This window comes from Sciurus vulgaris (assembly GCF_902686455.1).
Source record: "Sciurus vulgaris genome assembly, chromosome: 9".
In the NCBI taxonomy this organism is placed as follows: Eukaryota; Metazoa; Chordata; class Mammalia; order Rodentia; family Sciuridae; genus Sciurus; species Sciurus vulgaris.
In genome coordinates, this window is record NC_136469.1 from 133,249,682 (window position 1) to 133,275,878 (window position 26,197).

The following is a 26,197-nucleotide window of genomic DNA, read 5'->3' on the forward strand; positions in this document are numbered from 1 at the left end:
CCATAATAACTAGAACTCTATTCCTTAAGAAAAAAAAATTCCAGATTAGAGGCTGGCTGAATATATTATTTGTCACTTTCATTATAAAAAGAACAATAATATCAACTATGGCTTTATCTTCTTTTAAGATACAGAAAAACTGTTTAGTTTAAATCAAAATTATTGATTTAGTCCATCCATCAAGAGAAAAATATTACATTGTAAACAATGAAAAGCATTTGTTAGAACATCAGTACTCTTCTAAGTTTTTGAGTTTCATTAAAGAAAACATTTTTCTCTTATAAGTTCAATAAATTCAGGTTTCTTTAACAGTGAATTCAGTTTTCAACTGGACTCTTCTATAAAAGAAGGTGAATCATAAAAATCAGCAGTTTAAGTCTATCATGAGTTACAAAAACACAAACCAAATTTCAAAGTCATGAAAAAACAGAACTCAATCTATTAATGGAGATTAAGTATATTCTATAAAGTGATTACATTTTGATTAATGAAAAAATAATTTGGGCATATAATCTGGCCTTTAAAATAAATTTTAAAACATCTATGATAAGTAAGTTGGTCAAACTAGTAAAATCAGAAAAAATGACTTAAATTTTCAAAACTTTCTAAGGGCAAAACCCATAAATCTGTTAAATACAAATGCTCATAATAATATACTATAATGAATGCTCTCTACAAATCCCAATCTATCTATCCTAATCCTAATCTATCTCAGCAGCAACTTAGTTGTCCTCACTCTTAAAGAGGTCCCTTACAGAACAGGTGTAATGGTGAACTGTAATTCCAGAAGCTCAGGAAGCAGAGGCAGAAGGATGGCAAGTTCAAAGCCAGCCTGAGCAACTTAGCACATCCTGTCTCAAAATTTTTAAAAAAGAGCTGAGGGTGTGGCTCAATGGTTAAGAGTGCCCCTGGGTTCAATCACCAATACTAAAAAAACAAATGTCCCTTGCTGGGCAGCAATATCCAAGATGGATTCTCACTTAAGATTTTCAAATGAAATAATTTCCCTCTTCTGCCTTTCTAACAAGGGCTCATATATTTCTTGCATGAAATTTTATTACTAAAACTTAACAGAAAGCATTGATTTCTTGTCCCCCCAAATAGTTATTTTTCTGTAATCTAATATCTTCCAATGATAACCTTGAAAATACTTTTATAGAGACAAATAATTGAATATATTCATAGGTAAACAGTTTTTGATCATAGCCCCTCTGAGGAACCTAATGAAAGCTAAAACTCATACTTCAAAATATAGAAAACATATAAAAAATTTCAGTTTTCTGCAGTTGAATCTGATCTTATTCACCAATATTAATTTCATGACAAGCTTGTTACTAACTTGTTTGACTTGAAAATCTATCAAAATTATGAAATGGCCTTGACAACATCTTTCATGACTTGATTTTGACAGTTCCTGATCATTACAAGAAATTAAATAGGAAAAAACTGTATCAAGACTTCTAGAGGTCTCTTTGTCCTATAGAGAGGAGTTTGTACTGAAAAACTCAAGAATACTCCTGGGATATCTTTGGCATTAAAGTCATATTGCATTTCTTCTGTCTGAAATGTCCAAGGCATTTATTATTGATGTTACACCAGCAAAAATGAAAAAGATTACAATTCCATATTTCAGTTTAAAGGTCAAATGAATTTAAATATCATCTGAATGCAGTTTCAAGATATATTCTTTGCACTAGAAAGTTTATATAAATTGTCCACCTCTAATCTATCAGTTCCAACTTGAGTACAAGAATTTATAATGTTTAAGCATCATTCATAATAGCATAAAGGGTATCTTAATGAATGTTTTACCTATTTTTATAGAACTACTTAGAAAGCTAGACATAAACGAACACTTCCCTATCAGATGTTCTAATAAGATTTTCTTTCTTCCACTTAAAAAAAAGTAATAACCAACAATCATTCTAACATTTCAAGGCCCATTTTCTAGAAACACAGGAAATGAAAGTAGAAAATTTACTGTTCTAATTATAGTCTACACTGTATCTCATACAAGATTCTCAATCTGTCAGTTCAACAAACTTCACATTAAAAAAAAATATTGCAGACTATTTTTGTCATTATTCCCTGAAAACATGCAGTATTAAAAATATTTAAATAGCATTTACATTGTATTAGTTATTATAAGTAATCTAGGGATGACTTAAAGTATATGGAAAGAAGTGCAGATTATACACAAATAACTTCAGTCCAGGGACTTAAGAATCTGCATATTTGGATATTCACAATGGTCCTGGAACCAATTCTCTATGGATACCAAGGGATGATATGTTAGGTAAAACTCCTTTGAAAATGTACAATTTTGTTTCCTGGGTAAATATTTAAAACCAATAAATTTCTCAATAAGAAATAATTTAAAAATTTGTAGCAGATTCACTAATGTCAATACTTGCTGATATAAAAAGCAATGACTTTCTTTTTCCTAGTTTAGAAAAGCTTCATCATTTTAAAGACAATATTGACAATCTATTTTTTCAAAGGAGGTTGATAATAATAGAAACTTTTCACAGATACTAACAGAATGAATGGGATGATAAACATAAGCAGAGGCACCAGGAATTTCATCAATGAACATTAAAATTAGCTGTCAATTCCTTTGTAATTTTTCAGAAAGTTAAAAGAAAATATTGAAATTTATGAGGATTATTTTTTAAAAAATGTTTTTAGTTGTTGATGAACTTTTATTTTATTTATTTATTTATATATGGTGCTAAGAATTGAACCCAGTACCTCACACATGTGAGGCAAGCACTCTACCACTGAGCCAGAACCCCAGCCCGTGGATTATTTTTCAACAAAAGTATAGCTTAATTTTTCTTCCTTTGATACAAAAGCCACAGGTCAGTTTGACCATTTCAAAGACACAGGGTTTTATGTTTTAGGGAAATTTCTTTACTGAGTTTAGCCTTGTAAAAAAATCTTTTCATGAAAATTATGATCCATATTCTGCACATTATTTTCATACAAAGCTCTCCTTTGCTCCCTTTATTTAACTGTTCAGAAGCAATGTGCATAAAAATTTCTCATGGTTTTCTTACCCATTATAAACATATTATTCCATTGGCAACATCAGACTAGTGGAGGTTGAAGAGGTATACTTTCAAGTTAAGCTAGGCCCAGATGTTAAAATCAAGGAGTCTGCAAGTCAAATTAATTCCACTGGTATAACTGATTCTATCACCTCCTACATACTCAAGAAGCAACTACCCCAATTCCATATTACCAATTTCTTCCTTTCAATGCAGTTATTCTTCCTAGTACACAACATGCTCTAGGTTTCCACATCCTAAAAAAAAAAAAATTAAAACCAAAAATGTTCCTCTTCCCCCAATAACTTCTCTTGCTACCACCCTATTTCTATTACTACCAACTGGAAAAACAAACAAACAAACAAAAACCTTAAAGGAGACTCAAATTTCTGCTTCTGCACACTCCAATCAGTTTTTGCTCTCCACATAAATTACTCTCAGAAAAGTCACTAAACACTTCATTTCTTACCAGAAATGGTCACTTATGAATCCTCACCACCCATTAGCAGCACTGGACAGCTGGGTCTCCCCTCATTAAAATATTATCATTACTTGCCTTCTAAGACACCACCCCGTCCCTATACTATTGATTTCACCATAGTCTCTTCTGGTTCCTCTTTATCTCCTCTACCTTTAAATGTTGCCTGAACTGTAGGGCACTCAAAGTTGAGACCTCTTCTCAATCTATACTCTTTCCTCAGGTAACATGCAATCTCTAGGCACTGAAAGCATTCAGACACCATTAATAGAAAAGAGACTTCCAGACTCATTGGCCATCCTGGACAACTCCTTTACACTTGGAACTCACATATAAATGCCTATTTGGTATATTCACTTGTATCTCAAATTCCAAATTTAATCATATCTAATACAGAACAGTTTTTATTTCATCCAACTGCCATAGAACCTGTTTCTCCTTCTTCAAAGCAAAGGAAAAAATCAATAATGTGAAGAGAGAGCCTACACAATGGGAGAAAATATTTACCATATGCAACTCAGAGAATCTATGAAGAACTCAAATAAACACCAAAAAACCAAATAACCCAATCAATAAACTGGCTTAGGAACTAAACAGACACTTCACAGAAGAAAAAATATAATTGATCAACAAATATATGAAAAAAATGTTCAACTTCTCTAGCAACTACAGAAATGCAAATCAAAACTACATCTCACTCTAGTCAGAATGACAATCATCAAGAATACAAGCAACAATAAGTGTTGGCAAGGACGTGGGGAAAAAGGTACACTCATACATGGCTGATGGGACCACAAACTGGTGCAACCACTATGGAAAGCAGTATGGAGATTCCTCAGAAAACTTGGAATGGAACTATCATTTGACCCTTTTATCCCATTCCTCAGTTTATACCCAAAGGACTTAAATTCACGATACTATAGTGACACAGTCACATCAATGTTATAGCAACTCAATTCATAATAGCTAAACTATGGAACCAACCTAGATGCCCTTCAACAGATGAATGGATAAAGAAATTGTGGTACATATACAAATGGAATATTACTTAGCCTTAAAGAAGAATGAAATTGTGGCATTTTCCGGTAAATGAATGGCACTGGTGAATATTATGGTAAGCAAAATAAGCCAATCCCAAAGAACCAAAGGCTGAATGTTTTCTCTGATATGTGTGGATGCTAATTCACAGTAAGGGTTGGGAAGAATAGAAGTACTTTGGATTAGACAGAGGGGAGTGAAGGGAGGGTAGGGTTTTGTGGGTAGGAATAACAGAATGAAGTGGACATTAATACCCTATGTGCATATATCATGTACAACTAGAAGAATGAGAAGTTATATTCCACTTATGTATGATGTGTCAAAAAGCATTCTACGGTTATGTATAACTAATTAGAAAATTAAAAATGTATAAAAAAAAGGGAAAAAGAAAAAAAAAAAAAAAAAAAACCCTGCTTCTGTTTTCTCCATCATAGGGAATGGCAATTTTGTCCTTCTAGTTATTCCAACCTAAATCCTTAGTTATCTTAGATCTCTTTTTTTACATGCCACACCTGATACATCAGTAAATCCCACAGACTATTTTCAATCTTAGACTTTCATCTGTAATAGGTAATTTTAGGTCAATTTGACTAAATTATGGATTACTTACAGAAGTGATAAAGGATTACTTCTAGATTAGGGGTTACCCAGAGAACTGGTAAAAGATCATTTCAGGTTATGTCTGTGGGAACACTGTGAGAGTGTTCCCAGGAAAGACTGGCATGTGAGTAAATGGACTAATTGGGGGAAGATCTGTTCTTAATGTGGGTAGACACCACTCAATTAGCTGTAGGCCCAGAGAGAACAAAAAGGGGCTTTCCTCTTTCTGCTGGAACTGGGATATACTCCTCTCTCTACTTGCACGTCAGAATTCCAGACTCTTCAGGTCTTGGACTCCAGGTCTTAATGCCAGCAGCCCCACAGGTTCTCAGTCTTTGGTTTCAGATGAATAGTTACGTGGGGTTTTAGTCAGCTTGTTGGCTTCTGTGACTAAAAGACCCCACCAGAACAACTGTAGAGAAGGAAATGTTTATTTGAGGGATCACAGTTTCAGAGGTCTCCGTCCATAAGAGGCCAGCTCCATTCCTCTAGGCTCAAGGTGAGGCAGGACACCATGGCGGGAGAGTGTGGCAGAGGGAAACAGCTCACAAAACAATTAGAACGCAGAAGAGACTACTCACCAGATACAAAATATATACCCCATAGCCACGCCCCCAACAAATCACTTCCTCCAGCCACAATCCACCTACCTCCAGTTACAACTCAGTAAATCCCATCAGGGATTAATGTACTGATTAGGCTAAGGACATAACCCAATCATTTCTCCTCCAAAGTTTCATGCATTGTCTCGCATATGAACTTTGGGGAACACCACGTCTAAACCATAATACATGGGCTTCCCTGGTACCCAGGCCTTCAGACGTGGACTACCATACTAGCAGCATTCAGGGTCCAGTTTGCAGACCACCTGTCATGGGGCTTTGCAGCCTGCATAATCAAGTAAGCCAATTCCCCTAATAAATCCCCTCATATCTATCTATACATGTATAATATATGCATATATACATATGTATGTTATTGGGTTTATATCTCTGAAGAGTCCTAGCTAATACACCACCCTTCTCACAAATCCAAACAACCATAACCCTCATCCCAGTCATGTCTTTCCTGGATTACTGAATTTCTTCCTTATTAGTGTCCCTGCTTCTGTAATTGTACCTCTGTAGTTCATTCTAAGGATATAAAAACTATGACCCGCAGGTCAAATCTAGCCTACCATCTGATTTTGTATAGTATACAAGTTATAAATAGTTTATTCACATTTTCATATGATTAAAAAAATTCAGTACATAAAAATTTATGAAACTCAAGTTTCAGTGTTCATAAATAAAGTTTTACTGGACTACAGTCACACTCGTTCATTTATGTAACATTCATGACTGTCTTCCCACTACAACAGAAGAGATGAGTGGTTGAAACAGAATTTATGGTTCAAAAGGTCTAAACTACTTAATCTTTGGACCTTTGCCTTAGGAAAGGTGTGCAACCCTTCCTTGGTCTACACCACAACATACCCAGTCAGATCACAATATTCTATTCAAAGTCCTCCAATTCCTTCCTACTTTATTTACAGTGGAAGCTGACATCTTTATAGTCCATATATTCCGATAAGAGACAGGCATCCTGCAAACTCTTCCCTAGTATTCTCCACTTTGCTCAGTCTTTCCAGCCATATGCCCTCCTCTTCCTCAAAGGTGCTAAGCAAAGTCCTATTCCCAGCTATCCTCAGGTTCACTGTTTCAACTTCACTTCGGCACAGGCCCCATTTTTAGTGAGGCCTTCTTCAACTAAACTGTCCCTCTTCCTGTTCAGTCCTTGTTCCCTTTCTCTGCATTATTTTCTTCATCTGACATACTACATACTTGTTTATTTTTCAATGTTCGTTTCACCTTTCCAGAGTGTAAACTCTAGTAACAACTTTTATCTTGTTTTATCTCACCACCTACCTTTGCATTTTTTTCTAAGACTAGAACAGTGCAAGGAACTTAATATGCATTCAATATTTGATAAGTGATTAAGATTATCTTAAATTAACATTTCATCTTTCTTCTACAAAGATGTTTTAATAAAAAGTCAAAGGAGAAAAAGTGAGTCCCTATAGATTATGAACAATCAACATCAATCTTCAAAATGAATGAATTATTAGCCTTATTACCAGAGATAGAATATTTCAGGAAATGCAACAGAGATTTTGTCACAAAATCCTACCTGCAATAGTAACACAAAGTGTTTACTTGCAAAATCCTGATTCTGTAGTCCACAGCATCCCAAGCATAAAACAGCCAGATTTCTTATAATAGGATGGACGCTTATTATTCCAGGAAGAATCTAAAATGAATTAGAAATAAAAATAATTTTGAACAAAGCAAGAAATTTACAGTAATATATTAAAATCGTGGTCAAAATGTAAATTTCCATGATTTTGTAAATCTACTTCATGGTCATATTGTCTATTAACTCAAAGTCATTTTTCAATTAAAAAAGAAAAAAAGGCGGGGGGGAGCAAATACTAAATTACAAAAGGAGAACACAGCCAGTGATTTTCCTGAAACACGGACGATCATGAAACATCTCCAATCCACCTGCTAAAAGTGACTCAATGGCTTCCCAGTGCTCACAGAATAAGATATCACTCATTAGAACAAATACACCACCACTCGATGTGCAGTCCTTTCCCATCTCATTTTATATCCTTGTTAGTTTGTTCAAGTAACTTGGTAACTTGGTATTTTCTTTAGCAGTACTGGGGATCAAACCCAGGGACCGCACATGCAAACAAGTGCTCTACGACATTCCCACTCCCTTTTTTTTGATTCAAGGTCTTGCTCAGTTGCCCAGGCTGGCTCGAATTTGCAGTCCTTCTGAATCAGGTTCAAGTGCTGGGATGTGCGCCACACCCAACTCAAGTGGTCTGATTTTGATGCTTCCTATTCAGAAATACAATGCAAGCTACAAATGGGAACCACACTGTCCTTTTAGTCATTCTAATAGACACATTAAAGTAAAAAGAAGCACATGAAACTAATTTTATATATTAATCTTATTCATTTACATTTAAAATAAAAAGAAGCAGGTGAAAATAATTTTATATTTTAATCTTATTTATTTACATTTAACTCAATATAATCAAACTATTATCACTGCAATAGGTAATCAATAAAAAAACTTATTAATGAAATCAACTCACATTCATTTGTTTGTACTAAGTCTTTGAGAGCCAATTTTTTAAAAATCCTTTTAGGATATCTTAATTTGAAGTAGGTTTTAATGACATGTGGCTAGTAGTTACTGCATTAAAGTCTTCCCTCCCTTTTCCACATGAATATCTAATCCAATTATGGTTGCTTATGACAACATAGCCCTTCTTCATAGCGTATATCAAAGGCAATAGTGTCCACCCATGTATTTTATTGAACTGATATTCCCCTCTCTTGATCAGAAGAACCATAATGGCAGTCTCTAGATTATATATACTATGTATACTTTATTCCCAGCATTTACTATAAGCACTCAATAAATATATACAAAATATATACGAATAATCTATGACATTTTATTTAAAGCATAAAAAAGTATAAATATAATTCTCTTATTCATAAACTATTCTTAGCCATAGATTGTCTATATAAAGTCATTATGACCATGCAATTTTATTTCTCTTCACCTAATACACACACACTCTTCATATTTACTACTTCAGTTTAGAGTTAACTGTATCCCAATATATCATTCTCTTATAATAGGACCAGATGTAAAGTACCCAAGCAGAGTTTAAAAGGCATCACTTTTCACTAAAGATATTGCTTCTCTAAAAATAAAACTAAATTTCAATGGTTGAAGTAGAATCCATTTTTTAATCAGAAGCTCTAGACTACAGTCTAGAGTATTTAGGAACTCATGATATCCCAAGGAAGGAATTACATTTCAGATCACATGACTGGCTATTTCTCACTAATCCCAAATGAAAATAATTTAAGAAGAATTCTTGAGAGTTTGGGCATATTCAGAATTTGTTCTGGATGAGAAATGTCATTTAAAAAAAAAAAAGGAGAGAGAAAGGAAGACCTACACCTGCACTGTCTAATACTGTGGCTTCTAGCCACATATGGCTACAGGGGCACTTGAAGTGTAACTAGTCTGGTTTGAGATGTGCTGTGAGACTTAGTATGAAAACCAACATAAAATAGCTCAACAATTTTAACAGTAAGTAAAATGATAAATAATGTTTTGGATATATTTAATGTATCCTAATATATTAAAATTAATTTTACCTGATTCATTTTACTTTCTTTAATGTCATTACTAGAAAATTTGAAGTTATAAGTTTTCCACGATATTCCTATCATAAAGTACTCTATTGCTGAGTTTTTCAGTACTCGTGTCCTGATGTCTATACAAAGGGTTACTTTAAAAGTCCTTTAAATATAGTAATGAATGGCAATGCACAATGGCACACATTTGTAGTCCCTGCCACTTGGGAGGCTAAGGCAGTGGGACTACTTGAGCCTAAGAATTCAAGGCCAGCCTGAGCAACAGAGCAAGACCCATTCAGAAAATAATAATAAATGAACTCCTTACACAGGGATCACACTGTAACCTTCTCAGTTTTTCTCTACACCAATATTCCAGCACTTAAAATATACTGATATGATCCAGTTATCTCCTCTTCTTACTCAAATAATGAAGATATTCTGCATATCTTTCCAATACAAAATCATTTTAATCAAATCTTTCAAAAAATTATTACTTACGTACTAGGTCCTTCATACACATTTCCTTAGTTAATCCTCACAATATGAAATAGTCACTATAAACATTTTTTTAACCATTTGTTTATCAGACACTTAAAATAGTAATCATTCAATCTTTTGAAACCTAATGAAAGTATTATTTACAAAATGAGGGAAAGGAAGGGATTAAAATAAAGTTTCAAAGTCCACCAACATACCAGAGATTCAATGATCCCATTCATGGTTGCACCTATACCAGTTGAAATGGACATCTGCTTCAATAGTTCATAACATAAAATAAGACACTTCTGTAGTGTTTCAGCATCATTCTAAAATAAAAGACAAAATATTCAGCATTACCAAGAATATCTGCCTATTCCTTAAATGTCTGCTTTCTCAGGACTTTGCCTAAGGCATACTATCATTCCATACATACTCCCTGGGTGATTTTATCCAGTCATACACCTCCATTTATCATCCATGAGATAGCTCAACTATTTTCTAAGTTTCAAATTTATATATATTAACTGCCACATTCTTGGATGTTCCACAGGCTCCTCAAATTCAACATGTACAAAAGGGAACTCATTATTACCCAATCTCTCCTCCTGCTACACTCTTTCTTCGTGTCAGCAGTCAAAAGCAAAAGACTGGGTTGGGGATATAGCTCAGTTGGTAGAGTGCTTGCCTCACAAGCACAAGGCCCTGGGTTCAAATCCCCAGCACCACCAAAAAAAAAAAGCGAAAGACCTAGAATATACTTGATTCCCCTTCTTCCTGTTGTGAATTCCTAAATGCCTCTCAAATATGTTGCTTTCAATATCCAGTCATCTTGTTCACACTGCCACCATCTTAAGCCTACATCACTAAAACAGTCTTCCAACTGTTACACTTATTTCCTGAGTAGTAATGATCTAAGACAGAATCCTCATTCTACTCTCATCCTACTACTTAAAGTAACAAACGTATTTTTTAATAAGGCACAAATTCTTTAATATTGTTTATTATACAAAGCCCTACATGACCTGGCCCTCAATTTTCCCCCAGATTTATTTCTTACTCTCCCTCAATTCTCTAGTCATGTCAATCTGAAGTTTTAAAATAAAGGAAGTTCTCTGTAACCTGTGGGCCATCACAAATCACCCCATCAAGGAGAGAGAGCAGTGTTCATTAAAATCACAAACGTAGATCCACTCCTTAGATTTGAATCCTACCTCTACCATTATTATCAGTGTGACTTTGGGCAAATAAATTAATCTTTAAAAATGAAGATAATAATAGTACCAACCTCATAGGGTAACAGCAACAATCAAATGAATTCACATTTGTGAAGTACTTGAAGAAGTAACTAACAGAAAAAACATCCTTTAACTGTTCACTTAATATTTTCATTCAAATCTCCGGTTAAAACACTTCTTCCTCTGGGAAAGCCAATAAGCCTCTACCTGGATTAGATAGCTTTTCATTTTCCTGATCACAGCATCTATTTTGCCATACTCTAATTGTACTATATTAGATCTATACCCACCTTCCAAGTAGGACAACTAGACAAATAAGTGGTCAAAGTCAACATTAAGAGATAATAATCATGACAGATCACTTTTGCTGATATTTTCCTAATTTGGACCTGTAGTTTAATATTTTTTATATTGCATTTCAGAATTGCTTTAGTTTTGCTTCCCAAGTTTATGGCCCATGATCCACAGAGTTCGAAAGAAAGAAACGAAGAAAGAAAGTAAAAGGAAGGAAGGAAGGAAGGAAGGAAGGAAGGAAGGAAGGAAGGAAGGAAGGAGCTACTAACTATGAAAATAAATTCAGTCATTCTCGCTGGACAAGTGAAGCGTTGGAATGAGAATGTTCATGACTAGAGATATAACATCATGGATATAACTTAGCTTATGAAACACTCATATAGTTGACATTCCGATTCAGTATTCTCCTTATGAAAGTACTATAATTACCACTCCCTAAACCAAAAGTACAATAATAAATGCTCACTACAAAGGCAAGATCCTAAACAATATGAATTAAGTTAGTATCAAATTTAATAATTGATATCAATCTATCTTATGTTATGGTAAGTTTGTAAGGAAATAAATAATTCATTTTAGAGACTAATTTATCAAACAACCAAGTTTTAAAAAATTGCTTAAAAAATTTTAAATGTTCTATCAAGATTAGTTTTTCATTAAAAATAACAAAGTTGCTTCACTTTTTCTGAAAACATTTAGAGTAATTACACTTTAAAAAACAGGCACAGTGGTGTACACCTGTAATCCCAACAACTGAGACGGCTAAAGCAGGAGGATCTTAAGTTTCAGGATAGTCTGGGTAACTTAGCAAGACCCTGTCTCAATTAAAAAAATGAAAACAGCTAGGGATGTAGCTAAGTAGTAAAGTGACCCTGGTTCAAACCCCCATAGGAAGAAAATTAAAAAAAGAGTGATTAACATTTCAAAAAACTCACATAACAGTATGGTTATCATTGAAATGCTTTTTTTTGAGCAATAGAAAGGTTATCAGTCTTCCACAATAAGGGAAAAATGGACATATTTTCCTTTTTTTAATGGCTTTTTAAAACCATGTGGGGGCAGTAAATAAATAAATAAAACTGAGATGTAGACCACAGGGTGACTTCTTTCTTTAGCAAAGAAGAAAGATTATATTTCAGAGATTAGCATGACAAGGGAAAAAAAAAATTCCTAGATATGATAATTAAAGTTAATTAAGGTCTTTCAAAGTCCAAAAATATGGTTGGGGTGTCGATCAGTGGTAGAGCGCTTGCCTGACACCTGGCAGGCACTGGGTTCCATCCTGAGCACCACATAAAAATAAATAAATATATTGTGTCCAAATACAACTACAAAATATTTTTTTTAAATCTAAAAACAGAAACAAGAGAAACAAAAAATTTTTCCCCATTTTAGTTCATTTTGCTACTACCAATTTCTCCAAAGTAAACATATTCTGCCAGTTTTGTGAGATTAAGAAAATAAGGGTTAGTTGAGATAATAACACCTCAGATTTAGTATGAAAAGTTATTTATACCTTCTCTATGTGGACTTCTTTAATTTCAAGTTGCTCGGTCTCTTTCAACAGGTTTTTTTTGACATCTTCTAATGCTTTTATTTCTTCTTTTAATTTTGATGCCTGATTAAAATCTTGTAAGGTAATGCAATTTTCCAAAGCTTCTTTTGCTTCAATAAGTTTAACTTTTATTTCAGCCATCTAGGAAAAAAAAAAGATACTGATTGTGTCAATGCTGAATAAAAATTATTAATATGAAAATCTATAGAAAACTTAAGGAGTATTATTTTAATATCTCAGTGACCCAGAACTTAAGCAATAAGACTTACAAACAGTTGTGATCTTTCTAAAACATGGATCAGCAAAACTCCAGACTCATAAAATCTGGTAACAGTGTAGATAGTTTTACAGTTTAAGAGGTAATGAATAATTTGACTTTGTGAACAACATCACAAAACCATACTACAAGAGGAATAGACTTGCACAACTACCTTACTCAAGTACTTCTTTAATTTAGAAAACTGACCTTGAGTTCTTTCTTTCTTGCATCAGATGGATCAACATTAACACCAACAGTTACAATAGGTGCCCGAATCTCTGAGATAATTTCTGTAACCTGATAAGTAAAATTATAATTTAGATTACAAGGTTTATGTATCAGCAAATGATGTCAAACTGCTACATAAAATTCCCAAGTATCATCTGTCATTTACTGAAATATATAGGTAAAAGTTGTACACATTCTGCTTGCTAGACAGTTTCAGAAAAAAAAAAAAAAAAAAAAAAAGACTGAATATATCTGACTAAAAAGTGACGTTATTTGGAGGGAAATAGGCACATAGATATTAAAGATGAATCAACCCTCATATGGCATTTGAAAAACAGTAAAAATGAATTCTGATGCCCATGATTAGAAACTATAAACTAAAATTGTGCCTTGAAGCTTCATCTCCTTTCTTGTTCAGCTCTATGGGAGTCAAATACAGAAAAGTAGAATATCCTTTTATTCTTCCACTGGGTAGACAATGCATGAATAATAACAGCATAAACAAGGAGCCATTTGGACACTAGAGATGGCTGATTCAGGAAAAGGCTGCTTCCCAAATCTAAGTACTAAGGCAGATGCTAGAGAACACTGTAGAAGGAATTTAACCTGCAACTCAAATTACATCATTATATGAAAAGAATACAGGTCTGGCTCTTTTGGCTAAGACTGAAAAAACAATGTCACTTTTGAAGACAGTATTATAAGTAAAATTTATTTCCATATTTACCAAGCACTTTATGAGTAGTATCTCATTAAACAATAAAGGTAGGTTTCATTATTATTTTATAGTTGAGTAAAAAAGCTGAGTAATTTGCCCAAAGACACAAAGTCAGAAGGTATCAGAGGTGTTTGAACCCAGGTATATGTGACTTGAGATAACTCTTAGTACTCCTAGTACCTAGCACCTCATGGGCAAAACCTCATCCTACCTGTCATTTCCTCCCAAACCTATTCCACTTCAAACTAATTCAACATAGTAATAGACAAACCAAAGGAGGAAGGTATTTTAAAATAAGTATGTGTGAAAAAGTGAAAGAGGTAGATACATGGATTTTAAATCTTATTAGACAAAACTAAAACAAAGACAAAACAAAAAGTTCTAAAGAGAAATCGAAACACTGTCACTGACCAAAACCTCTTATCTTTATAAACAATGAGGAAAACCACTTACAATTTGTATTCTCTTATTGTCATCGATAATGATATGGAGAAGTCTCTCCACAAGAAAAGAAACAAGGGATATAGGAGTTGTGGGTAGAGTAAGAATCTCCTGCAAAATAGCCAGCAGTCGTTTCCTACAATCAAAAAGATCTATTTTAATTTAAATATCATTATGATAGAACACATTTTATTTCTAACATTTTGCTTACTTACATTTATCTAAGTTTTTCACTTATGTTTATCACTATAGTTAAAAAAAATCCGTTATGTACAGACTAGGTAAAAAAAAAAAAATTAATATTCTGCCAAAAAAAGAAAAAGTTTATAAACCACCCTATAATCTTTGGTAAGTCAAAATAAAATGACAAATTTATTAACAGTGAACCACACCTTTTAGAAAGTAGTACTACTAGCCCCCTCTGAAATAAATATATATTTTTTTAACTAAAACCTGAAATTGTACTAATTTAGTCTGAAGAAACTGAACTGGGTTTATTTACATACACACACACACACACACACACACACACACACAACCCCCATATGATCCACAGTGTCATTTTAGTTAATAGACTACATATATGATGGTGACCCCATCAGATTATAATGGAACTTAAAAAATGCCTAACGACATAGTAACCACAGTAATATGGCTCGGCATGATACTCTGTGGCGATGCTGGCATAAAAATAAAAACCCACTGCATTACCACTCATATAAAAGCATAGTACATACAATTCTGTACAGTTACAGTATGTAATAATAATAAATGAGTACGCTATTGGTTTATGTATGTACTATACTATACTTTTCATTATTTTAGAGTGTACTTCTACTTATTAAAAGAAAAACCCACTATAAAACAGTATGCCATTTTGTGTTAAGCTGGTGGCAGCCTCATGTCTTGTGTTTATTACAGTCTCTTGATTTCACCATAAAGCCACATCATGCAACAGATCTATACCATCTTGGTTTATGTTCGTACACAGAATGATGTTTCAACATCAACAATATTTAACAACACATTTCTCAGAATGTTTCCTTTTGTTAAGGGACACATACCTGTATGTGTATGTGTACATATACATATAGAAATATATGGAAAAGAAAACCAAAAACTTTTTATAACACTTTAGAGCTAGTATAAATATGTTCAATCATATTATAACAAGACCACAATTTCAATATAGGAAATTAGAAGAGTAAATTGGAACAGGTATTAACATACCTTCCTCCTTCTTCATTGGTATCCAAAGATTTGATAATCAGAATCAATTGCTGACCTATGAACTCTTTTGTCATCAAATTTCCAATATAGGAAAAATCACCTCTCTGTTCTTCAGTCACTACTGGAATGCTCTGGATATAACTAAAACAAGCAGAATTAAAGTAAAATCTGGTGAACCAAAGAGAAGTTGATTCCCACCTTTAGGTCAGAAAAAGAACTTTGTCAATTAATATTATTCCAAATACATAAAGTTTATATCCATTTAATAATAATTAGACTACAGAGTAAATTATTATAATGAACTTTGCAAACTTTTGATAGAGCCAAAGAATTAGAAAATGTATTTTCTACTACAAATATTCAAGTTCTGAATCTCTTGTCCAAAAATCCAATTAGTCATAAAGATCTAGCCTTTCCTCACCATGCCAAATTAATGATCGTTCTTTTGTTTAAAATAATAGTACTAATAGTAATTACACAAGTAATCCATGAATGCAATTTTTTAAAAAATTTTTAAATGGACAATTTCATAAATGTATATTATATCCTTTCTTAGGGATCCTATCTCATCTCTGTAGTGTTCTTATTTCATTGTATGTACTACTAAACAAGCACCATTAACTACCTTTTATTCTTTTATCATTGCCCAAATGAAAGCCTTTCACAACCCTCACACCAAGATTATAGTCAATATCCTACCACAAAGGTCTCCCTTTCTTGTGGTCTGCCCCTGCCCCCCCCAAAAAAAGGCTACTTACATAAATTAAGATATTTATGTTTAGACAATTAGGTGACTTTCAGTTGCAAGTAATCTAAAAAGCTTGGTGAAAAACGTCATCTAAAAAATGTAAATTAAAGTGATGGAAAGCTAGAATAACTGATAATTACCAAAAATCAGTAGATACAGGTTACTATTTTCTGACAGACTAAAAAAATCCTTTACTTATACTCATTTTGGGAGTCCTCCCTACTTCTCCCCAGCTTAATGTACAGTATCAGTAAATCCCAAATGTACACAATTTGCATAATTTATATGATGACTGAGGGTATTCTTAAGTAAATTCAAATAGTTGTTTCATTAATAGATTAAAAATGTCAACTGCATAAATATAATTTAAAACTGATCCACCAATCTTAATTACCATGAAATCTTCTCTTTAACCGTTTTTAATGGTTAAAAAATATTCATTATAATAAATATTCATTTATAATAAAAATATTTTATTATATGTTCATTATAATAAATATTGAATTATAATAAAATATTCATTATAATAAAAAGGCTACTAAAGAAAGTCTTTTAAGCCTAAGAATATATATTTAAGGGAGTTTTCTGTAAATTGTATTGGTGTCTTTTTACTTTAATTTGAAAAGCCTGATTTAGTAATATTCCTGATTTCTCTTCATGCCTGTTTCTATACCTGAGTAATCCTATCAAATGATTCTGCCCCCAAGAAAATAATTTTATCTCTTAAACACTTTTTTTTTTTTTTTTTAAAGTACTCAGGATTCAACCCAAGACATTTTACTGCTGAACTAAATCCCCAGTATTTCTTATTTTAAGACAAGGTCTCACTACATTGCGGAGGCTGGATTTGAACTTGTGATCCTCCTGCCACTTTCCCAAGTCATTGGGATTACAAGTGTGAGCCACTGTGCCCAGCTTTTCTTAAGCATTCTTCCAACAACCATTAAAACGTTTTTCTTAGTTTTTCTCTTTGTAAGTGAAGAAAAGTAGTTGATTAAGGTTAAAGTTACTTATTTCAAACTCAGAGACTTAGTTGCAAAGGAAATATAAAGAATCCAGAGCAATCAATCTTTGTACACATCGATTTTCATTAACTACCAAAAAAAAAAAAAAACAATGGATTTCTGAAGCAATCCTTTAGGAAAGGTTTTTCTCACATACACTGTTATGCCATTTACATAGTTAACATTTCCTCATATTTTCTTGAATTTCCATTATCTTCTATAAGCATATCACTTTCACATTAATACATATTATTAAACTTTGCCTCAAACTCATCCTTTTTGGAAATATTTCAACATGGCCCAAACAGCATTACAGTAAATAATTAAATGTCAAAATCTGAAATAATTGTCATTAATACATTTATTAATTCAAATACATTTTTCATATTAATATGAATTCAAGTTGTAAGTTTCCACATTGGTTCCAATGTAATTATGAACTTAGCATGGGAAATTCAAAGACATTCATAGCTCTGCTCCCCATCTTATATGTAAGACCATTAGACACAAAAGCAGTCGACTCTTTTCATACAAAGAAAATTCAGGCTCATGACTCATATTATTTAGAACTTTCAAATAAGGCATCCAGTATATAAGTATAAAGTCAAAAATCTATACACCAATATCTATAAATACATGTAACCGTTGGACCCAACAATTCTACTTCAAAGAATTCTAGGAAGTAACCCCAGAAGCCCTCAAATGTACATAAAAATTTACAAGGAAGCTTAATAGACCTTTTGTTTTAATCAGTGAAAACGAGAAGCACCCTAAATATCCACCAACAGAGAAATAAATTAAATGCTACCACTGTACTATGGAACAATGAACTCCTGTCAAGACTACAGACTTATATCCAGCAACATATAATTACTTTGGCTATCAATACTTGAAACAAAGAGAAAACAGTATATATATATACATATATACACTATACCTACCTACACACATTTATAGAGCTATTTTGTGTGTGTGTGTGTGTGTGTGTGTGTGTGTGTGTGTTATATGGACTGAACCCAGAGATACTGTGTCACAGAGCTACATTCTCAGCCCTTTTTATATTTTATTTTGAGAAAGAGTTTCACTAGTTGCACAGGCTAGCCTCAAATGTGTGATCTTCCTATGTCAGTCTCTCAAATAACTGAGATTATGGTGTGAGCCAGTATACCAGGCTAGTGTGTTATATTAAAAAAAAAAAAAAAAAAAAAACCACTATATATACATTTATAGTAATATGTATAAACAAGGAGGTTTCAAAGTACATATCCCATATTGTTTAGCTGTTAACTCCAAGATCAATGCAATTGGGAAAGCAAAAAATAAAGGAAGAACTCAATATTTCTCTTATATGTACTCTAGCATTTGAATTTTTATAAGAATGTATATTTTATTTGTATAATTTTAAAGTGAAATATATAGAAACAATTTATCCAAATAATTTAAGAAAAAAATTTTTTAAACTTTAAAATCAAAAGCTACATGGTAAGTTTTTAATAAAACCGCCATAAAAATTCCACCCAGAATTGAAAACTATGACCCATGCACCATAACCACTATGTTCTTTTTGTATATCTTATAAGCCAAGAACGATTTTTACATTTTTCAATTGTCATAAAATTTTTTAAATTTTTTACACATTGAATATTATATAAAATTCAATTTTAGTGTCCATAAAAGCCAGCAAAATTTTATCAGAAAATAGCCACACTCAGTCATTTATAAAATGTATTCAGCAGCTTTTGCATTACCATGGCAGAGCTGAGTAATTGTGACAGGGAAGTATAGCCCACGGACAGGAAAATATTTACTATCTAGCACATAATAATAAGTTTACCAACCAATTTCAAGAAATAACACACCATTATCACCAACTTTATGGAAAAGTGTTCAAAATTATGTCTTACCGGCTTTGAGGAAATAACCATAAACATTGACTGACTGACCAGCACAGGATATTCTTCAGAAATACCTAATGTATATACCCATTTATCCCTACATGTCTGAAAAAGGGTTTTTAACTTACTCCCAATCAAGCATGACTTTGAAGAAAGGACTAAAACTTGACACACAAACACAATACAAACCAAAAGAAAAAAAAAATTTACCTCAGTAGATATTCTGCATATATTACAGGTTCTGGCAAAATCTGCTCTAAAAATTCTTCACCTTCATCCTCTTTTAATTTCAAATACTCACAAAGAGCACGCCAATACAAAGCTATCTCAGGAGTTAATGTTTCCACTGGAATCAATTTCCTTCATTTAATAGGAAGAGAGTAAGAGAAAGCATGATCTTTACATCTAGTTAAATTTTTGGATAAAAGTTGAAATAAAAAGATTTGATTTATAACCACCATTCTTTTAATGATATCATAAACTTACCATACAAATGAACACACATACAATAGGGATGCATGTTTTGGGATTTTTCTCATGGTAGGCTAATGCAAAAATCAAAATATTAAAATGGGGGATCACAGCTAAAGTAAACATTCTACAATAAAGCAATGCATTCTTACACTACAGAGGGAAAAAACTGGGAAAAAAATGAAAGATAGTAACATAAAGTAATGGGGAAGAAAAACTAATTTTAGTTGCAGAAGTTCACTGGCACAATTCAAATAATGAATCCTTTATGTACCTGCCATCATTGTTTTTACAGATTCCCACCAGTTCACTGAGAGGAGTCACTGAAAATAAGGCATTGAGAACAGAGACTGCCACTTCAGAAGAATTTTCCACATCCAATCTATGAAGCAACTCCAAGATATTTCCTTCAGTGAAACGTAACCAGCCTTGGAGAAGATGCTTCTGCACTGCTTGTTTCACAGCATCTGTTGAATCATTTGAAACACAGGTAAACAAAGGCTCCCTCTAGCTTTCATTTCCTGTACTTCACCTGTTTTCACTAATTTCTATTAGATGGATGTGAACACCAAGGTATTTACCACACAAATAAAAATTAAGAGGAAGAACAAAGCATATTAAAGAAAATAAAAATGTAGTGATACTGCAAAAGTCATAATGATGCTCACTTCCAAATACAAGTGGAAAAGGTTCAGCACCAAATACCCAACTACTACCAGAGCCTACATAAAATCTTTGCATTCCCTCTCCCCTGAGCCAAATGGGCTTCAGGTATTAAGCCTAGAATTGATAATATCTATTATTCTACTTGTTGCCTGACTTCATCTATAACACAATTCTATTTTCAGTAGTGAGTCATAACAAACATACATCACTGCACAAACCTTTTTTCTTAGGTTTTAAGGCTATCCTATTGTCTTCTGACAATGTTGTCAAGCTAATTTGTTTTCTTGCTACAGTGAAATTGTACCGTTTTGGCCTTCAGATGGGAGTTGGGAATTTTAAAACATCATTCCTATAAGCAGATTCTCCAGTTTAACAGATGGAGGAGAGGGATATTCTACAGGCCTGATAAACAGACCAATATATGGTCTGTCAAGTATTTATATCAAAATACACAAATATTAAGGAAGATAAAGGGCACAAAGAGATTCTAATTTCTGATATTAATTAGTCCCATAGACCTAAGTATAGTTTTTCCATCTGTAAAACACAGGAAGGTTGAAAGCTCTGCTCCTTCAAACTTCTAAGATCTTTAACTGTATGAAATGTTTTCTGTATGATCCACGAACTTTCACCAAGTTTAGGGGAATGACAGGCTTACTCAACCTAATTTATAATACTTGTTTCCTAAACCCCATTAAGTCTGACTTCAAAATCTACCAAATTTTTGTATATAAAGATGTATATCTTACCTGATCTGTCATTAAGACCTTGTTGAAGTAGCATTACTCTCTGAGCAATGGACATTGCTCTCATGTGAACCTTTTCAGCTAAAACCTTAAAAAGGTAATAATGAAAAGATGATCATTAAACTCAACACATTTTATAAATTTTTTATCTAGTAATATAATTCATCTTAGTAAGTTAACCAGAATCACCAAAAAAATTAATCTTAACACATTTAGTATAATAAAATTCTACCTAAATCATCTATACTCTGTATAATAATCATAGAAAAATCACTATTATGTGCTAAAAGTACTTTAAGAAAATGCCTTTTTAAAAAAAATTTTTTTAGTTGTCAATTGACCTTTATTTTACTCATTTATATGTGGTGCTGAGGATTGAACCCAGTGCCTCACACATGCTAGGCAAGTGCTCTTATCACTGAGCTACAACCCCTGCCCAGCAAATGCCTTCTTGTCTTTTAAGAATATGCCTACATAAAATACTGAACATATTTACCTGATAAGCCAGCTTTCTGACAGCCTCTTTTACATCCTTGGTGCGCCCTACAATTTTTGGCAAAGTCTTTGCTGACGGTGCAATACATGATAACACTGCACGCCTAACTTCTGGATTTGAATCATTTTCAATCAAAGTAGCATATGCTAAAAATAAATAGTACATTTGAGTACTAAAGAATTTAATGACAGTCTTATTTAAATTTTTTTAATTACATATTTTAGTCTTATACACTTAATTTTTTTACTTCATTGAAATATTCTTTTTATGCAACAATATTTCGTAATTAAGAACAAAATACAAAATGGCCATTTAAAAATGTCATAATTCCCCCAGAGACATTAAGATAAACCAAGCAAATATTGTATTTTTGATCAATAAAAGTGATGATATAGCTATAGAAGTACTATATGGTCAAATGAAAATTATTCTTCATAAATAAAGCTCAGCAAAGCACTTTTTAAAAAATTATTTTACTTGTTCTAATTTGTTATACATGACAATAGAACACATACACACATTTTGTTAGATCATAAATGGAGTGTAATCTCTCACTTTTCTTTTTTTTTTTTTTTTTTTTTTTGCGGTACTGGGGATCAAACTCAGGGCCTTGTGCTTGTAAGGCAAGCATGCTACCAGCTGAGCTATCTCTCCAGCCCTTCGCTTTTCTGATTATACATATTGTAAGATCACATAGGCCATGCAGTCATATATGTACATGAGGTAATATCTGTTTCACTCTACTATCATTCCTTCCCACATACCCCTTCCCTTCCCTTCACTCCCCTCTACCTAATATAAAGTCAATCTATTCTTCCCTAGCCCTACCACTTATTGTGAATTAGCTTCTGCATATCAGAGAAAACAGTGGCCTTTGGTTTTGGGGGTTTGGCTTATTTTACTTGGGATGATATCTCCAATTCCATCCATTTACCAAATGCCATAATTTCATTCCTCTTTAACGTTGAGTAATATTCCATCATGTATTCATATACCACATTTTCGTGATCCATTTATCTGTTGAAAAGCATCTGAGTTGATTTTGTTAGCTATGGTGATCTGAGCTTCTACAAACATTGATGTGGCTGTGTCACTGTAGAATGTTGATTTTAAGTCCTTTGGGCATATGCCAATGAGTGAGATAACTGAGTCAAATGGTGGTTCCTTTCCAAGTTTTCTGAGGAATCTCCATACTGCTTTCCATAATGGTTGCACCAATTTGCATTCCCACCAGCAGTGTATGAGTGTACCTTTTCCCTTATATTCTCAACATTTATTGTTGCTTGTATTCCCGATAATTGCCATTTTGGATTGGATTGAGATGAGATCTTAGAGTAGTTTGGATTTGCATTTCTCTGCTAGAAAACTTGAACATTTTTTCATGTATTTGTTGCTCGATTGTGTATCTTCTGTTAAGAGTCTGTTCAGTTCCTTAGCCCATTTATTGATTGGTTTTTTTTTGTTTGTTTGTTTGTTTTGGTGTTAAGGTTTTTATTTAAATATCCTAGAAATTAGTGCTTTATCTTAGGTGCATGTGGTAAAGATTTTCTCCCAATCTGTAGGCTCTCTCTTCACATTATTGATTGTTTCCTTTGCTGAGAAGAAACTATTCAGTTTTGAGTACATCCCACTTATTGATTCTGATTTAACTTCTTGTGTTTTAGGGGTCTTGTTAAGGAAGTCAGGTCCTACGTCAACATGGTGAAGATTTGGGCTTACTTTTTCTTCTAGTAGTTGCAGGGTTTCTGTTCTGGTGCCTAAGTGTTTGATCCACAGCGAGTTGAGTTTTGTGCATGGTGAGAGATAAGGGTTTAATTTCATTTTGTTACATGTTGCTTTCCATATTTCTAAGCACAATTTGTTGAGTAGGCTATCTTTCCTCCAGTCAATGTTTTTGGCAGCTTTGTCTATTATGAGATACCTGTATTTATGTGGGTTTGTCTCTGTCTTCTATTCTATTACACACTTAATTTTAGCTGATGTTCTCCACCAACTTCCCTTCTAAGGACAGAATGAGATAGTAAACAGAGTAGGTGTGTATGAAGACTAAAACTGAAAACAACCCTAAAAGTCAGGAGAAATTTTACTATGTCAGGCAGTTTACTTTATACTGGTATGGTTTTATAGGATCCATTATTTGATTTTTTTTTTTTTTTTTAAAGAATGCATGGTAAAAAATAACTTCTGGCTGTGCCCACGAAAATAAAATCCATTTCCTATACTTAAATTACTGTACTTTCTATATTTTCCCCAGCTTTATTATCAAGTACATCTGAACTATCAAACACATGTTTTGCACAATATCATTACCCATATCATTTAACATCAAAAAAAATGCCAAATACTACAAGCCATCAAAATTGATTACAAAACTGGTAACAGGGACAAAGTGAACAGTTAAACACAAAAGCATCTAAAACATATCTAGCATATGTGGAAAAGTGAAACTGACAATTTTATGATTCCAGAGGTAAAATTTTTTTTTAAAAAATAAGGGATTAAAAAGTACAAATTATAACATATTATAATAATTCTGACACTAGAATTTCTGCTAAATAAAAGGCACCCAAAGAAAAGTGAAACAATGAGCTAAAACTGGAAGAAACATGCAAATCATATAATCTAAGGACTTCTTTGCGGAATATACAAAGAACTCCAAAAAATCAATTAAAATTGATGTTTTAAAGAAAAAAACAAATAGTTTTTTAAAACACTGACAGGCATCATATAGATATAGTCATGAATATGTAGTAATGTTTTGGTCAATGATAGACTACAAGTATATATGACAGTGGTCCCATAAGATTATAAAGGAGCTGAAAAATTCCAATCACCTAGTGACATCTTAGCTGTGTGTAATATCATATCACAATGCACTATTCATGTGTTTGTGGTGACAAATATAAACTAAGGAGCTGGGGCTATAGCTCAGTTGCAGAGCGCTTGCCTAGCATGTGTGAGGCACTAGGTTCGATCCTTAGCACCACATAAAAATAAACGAATAATAGAGGCATTCTGTCCATCTACAATAACAACAACAACAAAATTAAAATATATATATAAACTAATATGCTGTAGTGCCATTTATATAAAAATAAAGTACATACATTTATGTACAGCATGTAATACATGATAATAAAACACTTGGTATTGGTCTATGTATTTTTTATACTTTTAACTGTTTAGAGTGTATTCCTCCTACTACTAAAAAAATGTTTGTATAACAGTTATACTGGCAGCAGCCTCATACAGCTCATGTTTAGCACATCTCTTGATTGCACCAAGAAACTACGGAGTGATTGACCTATAGTATCTAGTTTGTGCAAGTACTCTCTGTGATGTTCACACAACAACAAAATCATCCTAAGAACACAAAATGTATTCCCAACCTTAAGTGACACATGACTATAACTGGCTGCTAAATATATGACAACATGAGCAACAGTGGGATACACACACACACACACACACACACACACACACACACATACACCCATACACTATCACAACCACATTTTAAAACTGATATTACTAACTACTGGAGAGGATATGGATCAATGAACACTTCCATGCCCTATTACTAGAAATATTAATTGGTAAATCACTTTGTAGAGTACTCATACCTTATCTAATCAAACTGAGCACATATATTCCAAGTCCACCGCTAGGCATAAACCTTATAAAAACCCTTGAACATACATACTAGAAGCTATGTGATTAAGAAAGTTCATAATAACACTGTTTTTAAAAGCAAAATAATTGGAAACAATTAAAGAATACATTAACATTAGAAATAATAAACTATTAAATCCCTACAACAGAATGCTATATAATACATCAAAAAAAAGGTAGCATGTATGAACACTAAAATTAAAAATAAATTTGAAAGAAAAAAATTAGAAAAATATAGTATGGGGCTGGAGTTGAGGCTCAATGGTAGAGCACTTGCCTGGCATGCGTGAGGCCCTGGGTTTGATCTTCAGCACCTCGTACAAATAAATTAATTAAATAAAAGATCCACTGACAACTAAAAAATATAATTATATATATATATATATATATATATAGTATGGTTCACACAAAATGACAGACAAAACTTTACAGAGACATAGCTGATTATGTATTTTAATTAAATATTAATTTTTTTTCCAAAAGAGCAAGAATTATTACTTCTCATGGACAGGGATACAGTTGTTGAGACATAGGCACGCTTCCAAAGCACTGATAATGTTCTAATTTTTTTTTTTAATTGGGTGGTTGCTGCTTGGGTGTTCTACTCTTCCATATATTTTTTTCCATAATAAAAAATTACAATTGCTGCAAAATTAACAAAATCAATAAAAGCTGAAAA

The 26,197-nt window shown here is 32.8% G+C and overlaps 1 protein-coding gene across 2 annotated transcripts in view; it reads right to left on the bottom strand.

Annotated features, from left to right (window-relative positions):
* Window positions 1–26,197, bottom strand: part of NCAPG (non-SMC condensin I complex subunit G) — a 49,366-nt gene that overhangs the window by 20,923 nt on the left and 2,246 nt on the right. For both annotated transcript variants that reach the window (XM_079154255.1, XM_079154256.1), the window contains exons 4-13: window positions 21,847–21,992; window positions 21,354–21,438; window positions 20,213–20,405; window positions 19,678–19,827; window positions 15,821–15,961; window positions 14,603–14,726; window positions 13,411–13,500; window positions 12,906–13,085; window positions 10,076–10,186; window positions 7,336–7,455 (exon numbers count right to left, since the gene is read on the bottom strand). In XM_079154255.1, coding sequence (XP_079010381.1) covers window positions 7,336–7,455; window positions 10,076–10,186; window positions 12,906–13,085; window positions 13,411–13,500; window positions 14,603–14,726; window positions 15,821–15,961; window positions 19,678–19,827; window positions 20,213–20,405; window positions 21,354–21,438; window positions 21,847–21,992 — 1,340 coding nt within the window. The remainder of the gene's footprint in view (window positions 1–7,335; window positions 7,456–10,075; window positions 10,187–12,905; window positions 13,086–13,410; window positions 13,501–14,602; window positions 14,727–15,820; window positions 15,962–19,677; window positions 19,828–20,212; window positions 20,406–21,353; window positions 21,439–21,846; window positions 21,993–26,197) is intronic.